Source organism: Cervus canadensis, chromosome 1 (assembly GCF_019320065.1).
Source record: "Cervus canadensis isolate Bull #8, Minnesota chromosome 1, ASM1932006v1, whole genome shotgun sequence".
NCBI lineage: Eukaryota > Metazoa > Chordata > Mammalia > Artiodactyla > Cervidae > Cervus > Cervus canadensis.
Genome location: NC_057386.1, coordinates 48,802,746 through 48,817,111, shown reverse-complemented (window position 1 = coordinate 48,817,111; position 14,366 = coordinate 48,802,746). Strand labels below are relative to the sequence as shown.

At 36.3% G+C, this 14,366-nt stretch overlaps 1 protein-coding gene across 1 annotated transcript in view; it reads left to right on the top strand.

The window, feature by feature from the left end:
* The window catches only part of BRIP1 (BRCA1 interacting helicase 1), a 187,215-nt gene that overhangs the window by 84,571 nt on the left and 88,278 nt on the right, over positions 1-14,366 (top strand). Inside the window, exons 12-14 of the mRNA XM_043482291.1 lie at positions 3,322-3,487; positions 3,601-3,741; positions 8,968-9,129. Coding sequence (XP_043338226.1) covers positions 3,322-3,487; positions 3,601-3,741; positions 8,968-9,129 — 469 coding nt within the window. The remainder of the gene's footprint in view (positions 1-3,321; positions 3,488-3,600; positions 3,742-8,967; positions 9,130-14,366) is intronic.

Genomic DNA, 14,366 nt, shown 5'->3' with positions numbered 1-14,366 from the left:
CTTAGATAATCACGATGGTGTGATCACTCACCTAGAGCCAGACATCCTGGAATGAGAAGTCAAGTGGGCCTTAGGAAGCATCACTACGAACAAAGCTAGTGGAGGTGATGGAATTCCTGTTGAGCTATTTCAAATCCTGAAAGATGATGCTGTGAAAGTGCTGCGCTCAATATGCCAGCAAATTTGGAAAACTCAGCCCTGGCCACAGGACTGGAAAAGGTCAGTTTTCATTCTAATCCCAAAGAAAGGCAATGCCAAAGAATGCTCAAACTACCACACAATTGCACTCATCTCACACACTAGTAAAGTAATGCTCAAAATTCTCCAAGCCAGGCTTCAGCAATATGTGAACTGTGAGCTTCCAGATGTTCAAGCTGGTTTTAGAAAAGGCAGAGGAACCAGAGATCAAATTGCCAACATCTGCTGGATCATCAAAAAAGCAAGAGAGTTCCAGGAAAACATCTATTTCTGCTGTATTGACTATGCCAAAGCCTTTGACTGTGAATCACAATAAACTGGAAAATTCTGAAAAAGATGGGAATACCAGACCTGCCTCTTAAGAAACCTATATGCAGGTCAGGAAGCAACAGTTAGAACTGGACATGGAGCAACAGACTGGTTCCAAATAGGAAAAGGAGTACGTCAAGGCTGTATATTGTCACCCTGCTTATTTAACTTATATGCAGAGTACATCATGAGAAACGCTGGGCTGGAGGAAGCACAAGCTGGAATCAAGATTGCCGAGAGAAATATCAGTAACCTCAGATATGCAGCTAACGCCACCCTTATGGAAGAAAGTGAAGAGGAACTACAAAGCCTCTTGATGAAAGTGAAAGAGGAGAGTGAAAAAGTTGGCTTAAAGCTCAACATTCAGAAAACTAAGATCATGTCATCTGGTCCCATCACTTCATGGGAAATAGATGGGGAAACATTGGAAACAGTGTCAGACTTTATTTTTTTGGGCTCCAAAATCACCACAGATGGTGATTGCAGCCATGAAATTAAAAGATGTTTACTCCTTGAAGGAAAGTTATGACCAACCTAGATAGCATATTTAAAAGCAGAGACATAAAAAAAAAAAAAAAAAAAAGCAGAGACATTACTTTGCCAACAATGATCCATCTAGTCAAGGCTCTGGTTTTTCCAGTGGTCATGTATGAATGTGAGAATTGGACTGTGATAAAAGGTGAGTGCTGAAGAATCGATGCTTTTGAACTGTAATGTTGGGGAAGACTCTTGAGAGTCCCTTGGACTGCAAGGAGATCCAACCAGTCCATCATAAAGGAGATCAGAGCTGGGTGTTCATTGGAAGGACTCATGCTGAAGCTGAAGCTCCAATACTTTGGCCACCTGATGCAAAGAATTGACTCATTGCAAAAGACCCTGATGCTAGGAGGGATTGGGAGAAGGAGGAGAAGGGGACGACAGAGGATGAGATGGTTGGATGGCATCACCAACTCGATGGACATGGGTTTGAGTAAACTCCGGGAGCTGGTGATAGAGAGGGAGGCCTGGCGTGCTGCCATTCATGGTGTCTCAAAGAGTCGGACACGGCTGAGCAACTGAACTGAACTGAACTGAATATTCTATTGTGTGTGTACACCATATTTTGCTTATCCATTTTTATATTGATGGACATTTGTATTGTTTCCACTTTTTGCCTATTGTGAGTCATGCTGCAATGAACATTGGTGTACTAGTATCTGTTTTGAGTCCCTGTTTTCATTTCTGGGTACATACCTAGCAGTAGAATTGCCAGATTATATGGTAATTCTGATTTAACTTTTTTGAGAACCACCATACTATTTTTCATAGCAGCTGCACTTTCTAGATTCACATAATTATGCACAGGAGTTCCCAATTTCTCTATACCCTTGCCAATACTTGTTATTTTGGTTCTTTTTTTTTTTTTTGGATAATAGCTATCTTAATGAGTATAAAGGGTTTTTTTCTTTTTTTTTAAGGGTTTTGATTTACACTTCGCTAATGACTAGAGATGTTGATCATCTTTTTCATTAGCTTATTGTTCATTTCTATATTTCTATATCTTCATTGGAGAAGTGTCTGCTCAGGTCCTTCGTCCATTTTTGAATGGGGATTTTTTTTGTTTTTTGAGTTGTAAGAGTTATTCTGCATATTAATTCTGTTTCAGATATATACTTTACTAATATTTTTTCCTATTCTGTGTGTTGTCTTTTCATTCTCTTGATAGTATTCTTTGATGCACAAAAGTGTTTAAATATTAATGAAATATAATCTATTGACTTCTTTTTCTTTTGTTGCTTATGCTTTTTGTATCCAGTTAACAATGGCCAAATATGATGTCATCAAGATTTCTGCTGTGTTTTCTTCTAAGAGAGTTTTGTAATTTTTAGGTCCCAGGAATTTTTTTTTTTGACTGCGCCCCATGGCATGTAGGATTCATGTTCCCTGACCAGGGAACAAACTCATGTCCCCTGCATTGGAAGCTCAGAATCTTAATCACTGGACCACCAGGGAAGGTTTCCCCCCCACCCCCCCACCCCCGGCCCCCGCTAGTATTTTTATAAAATTCTCTCCACCTAGTGCAAGGTTCCTGACTTTGACTTTCTCTCTGAAGGTAAAATTAACAGTCAGTATTACTCTGAGGACATGGTAGAGAATACCAAATTTTATTCTGTTTAAGCTTAGATTTATAGCCTCTTATGGAGAGAATTTATAAGATGTATCAGATTACAGAGATCATATAGTTTAGTACTTTCATTAAGAATAGATGAAAGGGATGTTCAAGTGGGAGGGGACATAGGTAAATCTATGGCTGATTCATGTTGATGTTTGGTAGAAGCCAACACAATATTGTAAAGTGATTATCTTTCAATTAAAAATAAATAAATTTTAAAAAACAGATGAAGACTGAGATCACATTTTAAAGGCACTTAAAACTCAGTTTCCTAAACTTTCAGTAAAAATTGTCTTTCTGTTTTCTAATGCAATAAAAAAGTTTAACCCACTGTTTAGTTTTTTTTTTTTTAAACAATAATACTGTTAACTAATTTATGACTAATGATGTAACATAGAATGCAAAGAACTCTGAAGTAGGAGTTAGGAGGCTTGGATTTTAATCCTGGCTTTGCTGTGATTTATGTAATGTCTGAACATAGGGATGAGCAGTGATAAAGTGTAGATGGTTAGATGATGCATCAACTCTGTAAGGGTGGATTCACCCTAAGGTTTAATGATTTACTTTCTGTCAGAATTGCTGAGTTTAGTGGTACAAGTTGTTGGTGTGCGACAGTGTTATCTAAGGTTTTGCCATTTAAATGCCTTTTTTTTTTCATTTAGATTTGCAGATGACTATAAAGTCGCTATTCAACAGACTTACTCTTGGATAAATCAGAGTGATACTACAGATAAAAATGGAATCTTGATTCTATCAAAAAATAAGAAACGTTCACGGCAGAAAGCAGCAGTTCATGTGCTAAATTTTTGGTGCTTAAATCCAGCTGTGGTAAGCTTATCATGCTGTAAAAAAGAATTCTTCTTGCTCAATACCAACAATTAAGTAAATTTGTTTGACTTTTTAAAAACTGATTTTATGTATTTAATGTTGTTTCCTTGTAGGCCTTTTCAGATATTAATGGCAAGGTTTGGACAATTGTTTTGACATCTGGGACATTATCACCAATGAAATCCTTTTCATCAGAACTTGGTGTTACATTTACTATTCAATTAGAGGCTAATCATGTCATTAATAACTCACAGGTTAGTGTCTTTTTTTTTTTTAATTTCTCTTAGTCTTTTTACCTCAGTATAATTGTCTATAAACAAGTTAAAAGGTAATTGAAGGACTAGCAAACAAATCCTGATAGGAAAGTCAACATTTCAGTTTTAGAATAAAAGAAAATTTGTCAGCTACTTAGTAGTGGCAGCAAAAGGAGCTACTGATAAATAGTATTCCTTCAACCCAGTGAATAAAAATACATACTTTGCTTGCAAAGACTGTATTGCAGTTTCCTTATTTAATTAAGTTTAAAATTTTTTAATAAAAATTAAAAGAAACTAATTCACTCCCTTTTTTTTTTACTGTAATTTCTAATTGTGTAATTATTTGTGATTCTTTTTTCCATTAGACTATGGTGTATCTATATTCTAATTTTTATGTCTTTATCTTTACATTGTACCTAGATTAATAGCTGGTATTAGTTAATAAGTGTTCAGCACATGTTTGAATATCTGAAATGAATTGAAAGTATTCTTGTGAGTCCTGTGACATAGATTTTAATTTTTTATAACAATACCTTGTTAAAAAAAAAAAATACCCTGTAAATGTTACTTAAATTTTCCTAAGGATGTTTCAATTTTCATTTGTCAGTCTGCCCTCTATTTCTTTTTATTAAGTAATTGAAAGTAGTTAGCTACATGCATAATGGTTTGGCCATAACAGAAGCAGAAGATATTAAGAGAAGAGGTGGCATGAATACACAGAAGAACTGTACAAAAAAAGATCCTAATGACTTGGATAACCATGATGGTGTGATCACTCACTTAGAGCCAGACATCCTGGAATGTGAAGTCAAGTGGGCCTTAGAAAGCATCACTGTGACCAAAGCTAGTGGAGGTGATGGAATTCCAGCTGAGCTATTTCAGATCCTAAAAGATGATGCTATTAAAGTGCTGCCCTCAAAATGCCAGCAAATTTGGAAAACTCAGCAGTGGCCACAGGACTGGAAAAGATCAGTTTTCATTCCAATCCCAAAGAAGGGCAATGCCAAAGAATGTTAAACTACCACACAGTTGTACTCATCTCACATGCTAACAAGGTAATGCTCAAAATCTTTCAAGCTAGGCTTCACCAGTACATGAACCGAGAACTTCCAGATGCTCAAGCTTGACTTAGAAAAGGCAGAGGAACCAGAGATCAAATTGCTAACATCCACTGGATCATAGAGAAACCAAGAGAATTCCAGAAAACATCTGCTTCATTGACTACGTTGAAGCCTTTGTTTGGATCACAACAAACTGTGGAAAATTCTGAAAGAGATGGGAATACCAGGCTGCTTTACCTGCCTCCTGAGAAATCTGTATGCAGGTCAAGAAGCAACACTTAGAACCAGACGTGGAACAACAGACTGGTTCAGAATTGGGAAAGAGAGTATGTCAAGACTGTATATTGTCACCATGCTTATTTAACTTATATGCAGGGTACATCATGCGAAATCCCAGGCTGGATGAATCACAAGCTGAAATCAAGATTGCTGGGAGAAGTATCAGTAGCCTCAGATATGCAGATGACACCACCCTTATGGCAGAAAGCAGAGAAACTAAAGAGTCTCTTGATGAAGGTGAAAGAGGAGAGTGAAGGGAACTCCCTGGTGGTCCAGTGGCTAAGACTCTGCACTCCTGATACAGGGGGGCTGGATTCGATCCCTGGTCAGGGAACTAGATCCCACATGCCACAACTAAGACTCTATGCAGCCAAATAAATAAAAATAAATGTTAAAAAAAAAAAAAAAAGAGGAGAGTGAAAAAGCTGGGTTAAAACTCAACATTCAGAAAATGAAGACCATGGCATCTGGCCCCATTACTTTATGGCAAATAGATGGGAAACAATGGAAACAGTGAGAGGCTTTGTTTTCTTGGGCTCCAAAATCACTTCAAATGGTAACTGCTGCCATGAAATTTAAAGACACCTGCTCCTTGGAAGAAAAACAATGACAAACCTAAACAGCATATTAGAAAGCATAGACATTACTTTGCCCACAAAGTTCCCTATAGTCACAGCTATGATTTTTCTAGTAATCATGTATGGATGGATATATGTATGGATACATGTATGGATATGAGAGTTGGACCATAAAGAAGGCTGAGGGCCTTCAAAGAATTGATGCTTTTGAACTGTGATGTTGGAGAAGACTCTTGAGATTCCTTGAACTGCAAGGAGATCAAACCAGTCCATCCTAAAGGAAATCAGTCCTGAATATTCATTGGGAAGACTGATGCTGAAGCTCCAATACTTTGGCGATCTGATGTGAAGAGCTAACTCATTTGAAAAGACCCTGATGCTGGGAAAGATTGAAGTTGGGAGAAGAAGGGGTTGACAGAAGATGAGGTGGTTGAATGTCATCACTGACTCAATAGACATGAGTTTGAGCAAACTCTGGGATATGGTGAAGGACAGGGAACCCTGGCGTGCAGTAGTCCATGGGGTCACAAAGAATCAGACACAACCGAGCAACTGAATAGCAACAACAGCAATAAGTTTATTAGTACTTGAGCACCTGATTCAATTCCAGTTCTTTAAAAGAGCTATAAAACAGCTATAGTTTCCAACCAAGGATTATTTGTGGGAATTACTGGCATTTAGTAGGTGAGGGTCTTGAATGCTAGACTCCTATGTAACAATGAATTGTGGTTTCCAAAATGTTAGAGTGTTCTTGTTTAGGAACATTGCTATTAGCAGTAGCAAAAGAAAAATATATGATCCACATTTTCAAATTGTTTTCTTTGGAGGCTCACATAAATATGGGAAGTTATTAATAAATTGAACGTATTTTTCCACAAGAATGTTATTATAGGGTCTTTGTTTTCAATCGTGTGCACAAAAGTCCATTTAACTTATAATATTACTAGGTAATGATAATTAGTAAGAATAATGCTAGTTCAGCTGGATTCTGTTATAATATTTCCCCCAGCTTTTAAAAACTTTAATTTTAATAGAAAACACATCATAAAGTTTGCCATGTTAGCTGTTTTTAAGTGTACAGTTCAGTTTTATAAGGATATTCATATTGTTGTGTAACAAATATCTAGAGTTTTTCATCTAACAACACTGAAATTCTATTATAAAATAACAAATCTCAATTCCCCCCTTCTCCCAGCCCCTGGTGACCTCCATTCTACTTTTTGTTTTTATGCATTTGACTATTCTAAATAAATCATCTAAATGGAATTACAAAACTTTGTGATTAGTTTATTTTGCTTAGAATGATGTCTTCAGAGTTCATCTTTGTTGTAACATGAATCAGAATTTCTTCCTTATTAAGGCTGAATAATATTTGAATTGTGTGTGTATCACATTTTGTTTGTCTATTTGTTTGTTGATTTCCCCAACTCTTTATTTAAAAAAGTATAGCTTAAAAAAATATATATATAGCTTGAAAAAAGTGGAAAAAATAGTATTAACATAGTGAATATCTTTATACCCTTAATCTAGATCCATCAGTTGTATAACTTTGCACCTTTGCATATATACGTATGAGAGAAAAGAAGAGAAGAGTAATTCTGCAAAATATTGATGATTACATTAACTGGATATGTTATTAGAAAGTAATTTGTAGACATTGTGATTCTTTGCCCTTAATTAGTTTAGAATGTTTATCCTGAGAACAGGTACATAATCTTGTGTAATCACAATATCATGATCATACCCAAACAATTTAATATTACTGCAAATAGAATCTATATTCTTCCAGTTATTTCCAGTATGACTTTAATAGTGTACCTGTTTATTTGTTTTATTCTTGATCCAGGATCCAGTTAAGTATTATATATTGCATGTGGTTTTCATGTTTCTTTAGTTTTGTTTTTCTTTTTTTTTTCTTTCTTAATTTAGATTGAATTATAATTGATTTACAATATTAGTTTCTGGTGTCCAACATAATGATTCAAAATTTTTATAGATACTCCATTTGGTGTTATTATGAAATATTAGCTGTTATCCTTGTGCTGTACAATATGTCCTTGTAGCTTATTTGTTGTTATACACAGTAGTTTATACCTCTTAATCTCTGACCCCTATCTTGGATTTCTCCCCTCTGGAGTAACCGCTAGTATGTCCTCTCTGTGAGCCTTTCTGTTTTGTTATATTGATTCATTTGTTTTAGTTTCCACATGTAAGTAGTAACATACCTTATTTTTAATAAGTCTCTGTCTGACTTATTTCACTTAGCCTAATACCTTGTAAGTCCATCTGTGTTGTTGCAGTTGGCCAAATGTCATTCTTTTTTTATGTACCTGTATAAATGTAGAGAAATTGTATATAACTAAAATTTGATGGGTCTGATTTTCTATGACTGTAGATCTTTGAGCATCAGGGAATTTGTGAAACAGTAGTTTCTGTCATAAGTGAATCTTAGAGACTTACCTATAGCAGATGGTGTGTGCATGCTCAGTTGCTCAATCATGCCGAACTGTTTGTGATTCCATGGACGATAGCCTGCAAGGCTTCTCTGTCCATGGTATTCTTCAGGCAAGAATACTGGAGTGGGTTGCCATTTCCTCCTCCAGGGGATCTTGCTGACTCAGGAACTGAATCTGCATCTCCTGCATCTTCTGCATTGGCACTCAGATTCTTTACCTCTGAGCCACCTGGGGAGCCCGTAGCAGATGGTACCATCCCTGATGTCTTATTTTGGATTCATTTCTAACTTACCCATTTCCTTTGTTCCTATGATCCAACAAAATTCTGTTCCATGGTTAATTTTATAAAGGTATTGAGGAAATAAGTAAAACCTAATTTCTGTCATTCTAAGAGAATTCAATCTGCCTGAAGAACTTTAGGCAGACTTCAGGTCTACCTAAAGTAAAACTTCTATAAATTAAATCTGGGCTTCACATGTGGTGCAATGGTAAAGAATCTGCCTGCCAATGCAGGAGATGCAAATTTGATCTGTAAGTTGGGAAGACCTCCTAGAGGAGAAAATGGCAACCCACTCCAGCATTCTTGCCTAGAAAATTCCATGGACAGAGAAGCCTGGCAGACTACAGTTCATAGGGTCGTGAAGAATTGGACATGACTGAGTGACCGAGCACCCTTGCATACGTAACTAATTAAAGATAATAGGAAAAAGCCCAACAATTTAAAAATAAATTTTCTCTAAAGTCGTTGCTTGATCTCTTTTTCACATACACAATTAAGGCTCCCAACTAAATGCTAATTTGCCTGCCTTATTTAGGTATAACTCTAATTCTGATGTACTCATATTCTAGGTTTGGGTTGGCACCATTGGGTCAGGGCCCAAGGGTCGCAATCTCTGTGCTACCTTCCAGCACACGGAAACATTTGAATTCCAGGATGAAGTGGGAGCACTTTTGTTATCTGTGTGCCAGACTGTTAGCCAAGGAATTTTGTGTTTCCTGCCATCTTACAAGGTAAGGGAATATTTTTGTTTACTTTTGCCTTTGAATAATCATATGGCATTACCATGATAAGCTTCCTAGGATCAGATGCAACAGAGTACAGTTTTTTTAAGCATCATATATTATTTTGCTTTTTATTGGTTAAGATATTGCCTGCTTATTCTGTTACTGTTTTACTTGGAAGTCCAAAAGACTGAAGGTATTCAAGCATTTTAGTGGGCTGTTTTATATATGTGATTTTTATTCTTGGGGCAAGTTGATATTTTCTGATTAAAGGAAAAAGGATCATTATTTTTCACTTTGATAGACTAGACTATTGCAAATTTCAAAATATGAATTTAAAATATGATTTTCTTTAATGCCCATCTTTTTGCTTCATGTATTTGGCTAGGAAAAAAACTTTTTCTTGTTTTTAGAGTCGTTCTGAGTTTTAATATTTTCAGGAGTTAAATTGAGTTATATGGTATATTTTAGTCCTCCTAATACTCAAAGCATTAAAACCACATATAATTCCTGAGAGTAGTATCATATTTTATGAAAATCTAAGCTAAATTTCAGTGTTTAGGTGGTATTCCCTTTTCTTTTTTCATAGGAAGTTATTATATATATAAGGATCGTAGTGTAATGTATTTGAATGACAATATTGATACCTTTGGCTCTTGTGTTGTCTTTCCCTCTGTATACATACTGCTATGGTCTGATGTGTCCCCCCATATTTTATATGTTGAAATCCTAGCCCCCAGAGATAATGACATTTGGAAGTGGAGTCTTTGAGAGATGCTTAAGGCATGGTGATGTAGTCCTCATGAATAGAATTAATGACTTAAAAAGAAGCTCCAGAGAGATTTCTTGTCCTTTCTACCATGTGAGGTCACAGTGAGAAGGTGCCACTGTGAACCAGGAAGAGGGCCTTCACCAAACATGACTGTGCTGGTGCCTTGATTTTGTACTTTACACCAATCAGATCTGTGATAAATTCTGTTGTTTATAAGCCACTCAGTTCCTGATGTTTTGTTATAGTAGCTGGAATGGGACTAAGACACATACTTTGTGTACAAAGGTCCTGTAAATACTGTAGATAAACTGAAGGAATTACTCTCAGGGAAATTTAATCACATAGGTTTCTTTTTTTTTTTTTTTCAAGAATATCTAAAAATGAAATGGACATAAACATATTGAAAATTCTTATTACAAAGCAATATTTATTACAGAGTGAACATCTATCCCAGAAGTTATGTGAGGGAAAACTAATAATTAAGCCTGGAACTAAGGAGAAGCAAGCACATTAAGAAACTTTTAAATTAACACAACAATGTAAATCAACTATACTTTAATAATTTTACTAACTTTTAACGTCTTCAGATTTTCTGTTTCTTCTTGATTCAGTTTGTAGATTGTTTGTTTCTTGGAATTCATCCATTTTATCTAGGTTATCCAATTTCTTACCTTATGTTAGTTTTAGGTTGTTTGCTTTCCTTTTTCTCATTCCTTAAGGTGTAATATTAGGTTTACTGGTTTAAAATCTTTGTTTTTTTCAAGCGTGTGATTATAGCTATAAATTTTCCTCTTAGCAGTGCTTTCTTTGTGTCCTGTATATTTTGTGTTTTCACGTTCATATTTGTAAGATATTTTCCAGTTTCTCTTGTGAGTTCTTCTTTGACCTATTGATTGTTTAAAAATTGTGTTGTTTGAGTTCCTTATATTTGTGAATTTTCTACCTTTCTTTTTATTATTTATTACTATTTTTAGTCCATTGTGATTAGAAAAGATATTTTATATGATTTCAGTCTTTTAAATTTTATTATGACTTGTTTTGTGGACTAGTATGTGGTCTTTCCTGGAAAATATACCATGTGCGTTTGGAAAAAATATGTATTTTGTTGTTGGGTGGTGTTCTATATATGTCTGTTAGGTCCAGTTGGTTTACAGTGTTCATATTCTCTATTTCATTATTTATCTCTGTCCAGTTCATATTCATTATTAGAAGTGAGATATTGAAATCTCTGTTATTGTAGAATTATCAGTTTCTCCCTTCAACTCTGTCATTGTTTGCTTCATATGTTTTGGGAGCTCTGGGTTTGGTTTTTGTTTACAATTGTTATATGTTCTTCATGAATTGACCCTTTTATCGATACGTAATATCCTTTGTCTCATAACAACTTTTGATTTATTTGTCTCATAGTAGTAATGGCATCCTAACCTTCTTTTGGTTATTATTTGTATGGAATCTCTCTTTCCATCCTTTCATTTTTGACCTTCACATCTTTAAAGTGAATCTCTTTCTGTTTTGAAGTATAATTTATAGTATTATGTTAGTTTCAGGTATATAGCACAGTGGGTTTTTTGCAAATTATATTCCACTATAAGTTATTACAAGATGCTGGGTATAATTCCTAGTTCTATGCAGTAAATTCTTGTTGCTTATCCATTTTATTTATAGTGGTGTGAACCTGTCAATAAACTCAATTTATTGTTATCAACATATAGCTGGATCATCTATTTTTATAATACATTCTGCTATATCTGCTTTTTGATTGGGAAGTTTAATTCACTTACTTTTAAATTAATAAATGATAAGAAAAGACTTTTTTTTCTGACTGTGGAGCTGACTGTGGCTCAGATCATGAATTCGTTATTGACAAATTCAGACATAAATTGAAAGTAGCGAAAACCCCTATATATTAATGTGTGACCTAAATCAAATCCCTTACAATTATACAGTGGAAGTAACAAATAGATTCAAGGGATTAGATCTGAGAGACAGAGTGCCTGAAGAACTATGAATGGAGGTTCGTGACATTGTACAAGAGGCAGTGATCAAGACCATCCCCATGAAAAAGAAATGCAAAAACAAAATGGTTGTCGGAGGAGGCCTTACAAATAGCTATGAAGAGAAACTGAAAGGCAAAGGACAAAAGAAAAGATATACCCATTTGAATGCAGAGTTCCAAAGAATAGCAAGGAAAGATAAGAAAGCCTTCCTCAGTGATCAATGCAAAGAAATAGAGGAGAACAATAGATGGGGAAAGACTAGCGATCTCTTCAAGAAAATTAGAGATACCAAGAGAACTTTTCTTGCAAAGATCGGCACAATAATGGACAGAAATGGTATGGACCTATCAGAAGCAGATGGTATTAAGAAAAGGTGGCAAGAATACTCAGAAGAACTATACAAAAAAGATCTTCATAACTTAGATAATCACGATGGTGTGATCACTCACCTAGAGCCAGACATCCTGGAATGTGAAGTCAAGTGGGCCTTAGGAAGCATCACTACGAACACAGCTAGTGGAGGTGATAGAATTCCAGTTGAGCTATTTCAAACCCTGAAAGATGATGCTGTGAACGTGCTGCACTCAGTATGCCAGCAAATTTGGAAAACTCAGCAGTGGCCACAGGACTGGAAAAGATAAGTTTTCATTCCAGTCCCAAAGAATGCTCAAACTACTGCACGGTTGTACTCATCTCACACGCTAGTGAAATAATGCTCAAAATTCTCCAGGCCAGGCTTCAACAACACGTGAACCATGAACTTCTCGATGTTCAAGCTGGATTTAGAAAAGGCAGAGGAACCACAGATGAAATTGCCAACATCCTCTGGATCATCGAAAAAGCAAGAGAGTTCCTGAAAAACACCTATTTCTGCTTTATTGACTATACCAAAGCCTTTGACTGTGTGGATCACAGCAAATTGTGGAAAATTCTTAAAGAGACAGGAATTCCAGACCACCGGACCTGCCTCCTGAGAAATCTGTATGCAGGTCAGAAAGCAATGAATGGTTAGAACTGGACATGGAACAATAGACTGGTTCCAAATGGGGAAAGGAGTACATCAAGGCTGTATATTGTCACCCTGCTTATTTAACTTATATGCAGAGTACATCATGAGAAACGCTGGACTGGGTGAAACACAAGCTGGAATCACGATTGCCAGGAGAAATATCAATAACCTCAGATATGCAGATGACACCACCCTTTTTTTTTTTTCCCCATTCTCTGAGTTTTTATTTTTAGTTATTGTTTTTACAGTCCTTCGTGGCCAGGCTTGTTACAGGGGATCGACAGCAAAACCCAAGTTGGCTTGGCCTCTGACAGTAAAGATGAGGACTCAATGCGTCAATAAGGAAACCTCCGCCTTGGAGGCAGGTGGGACTGTGGTCCCAGGCTGATGGGAGCCTCAGGGGCTCGGTTTTCAGAGCAGATGACACCACCCTTATGGCAGAAAGCGAAGAAGAACTAAAGAGCCTCTTGATGAAAGTTAAAGAGGAGAGTGAAAAAGTCGGCTTAAAATTCAACAGTCAAAAAACTAAGATCATGGCACTTGGTCCCATCTCTTCATGGCAAATAGATGGGGAAACCATGGAAACAGTGAGAGACTATTTCTTGGGGCTCCAAAATCACTGCAGATGGTGACTACAGCCATGAAATTAAAAGACGCTTGTTCCTTGGCAGAAAAGCTATCACCAGCCTAGACAGTATATTAAAAAGCAGAGACGTCTTTTCACCTTGCTTATAGTTTCCTTTGTAGTGCAAAAGCTTTTAAGTTTCATTAGGTCCCATTTGTTTAGTTTTGCTTTTATTTCCAATATCCCTCAGATTGGGAGAAAATAATAGCAAATGAAGCAACAGACAAAGGATTAATCTCAAAAATATACAAGCAACTCCTGCAGCTCAATTCCAGAAAAATAAATGACCCAATCAAAAAATGGGCCAAAGAACTAAACAGACATTTCTCCAAAGAAGACATACAGACGGCTAACGAACACATGAAAAGATGCTCAACATCACTCATTATTAGAGAAATGCAAATCAAAACCACAATGAGGTACCATTACACGCCAGTCAGGATGGCTGCTATCCAAAAGTCTACAAGCAATAAATGCTGGAGAGGGTGTGGAGAAAAGGGAACCCTCTTACACTGTTGGTGGGAATGCAAACTAGTACAGCCGCTATGGAAAACAGTGTGGAGATTTCTTAAAAAACTGGAAATAGAACTGCCATATGACCCAGCAATCCCACTTCTGGGCATACACACTGAGGAAACCAGATCTGAAAGAGACACGTGCACCCCAATGTTCATTGCAGCACTGTTTATAATAGCCAGGACATGGAAGCAACCTAGATGCCCATCAGCAGATGAATGGATAAGGAAGCTGTGGTACATATACACCATGGAATATTACTCAGCCATTAAAAAGAATTCATTTGAACCAGTCCTAATGAGATGGATGAAGCTGGAGCCCATTATA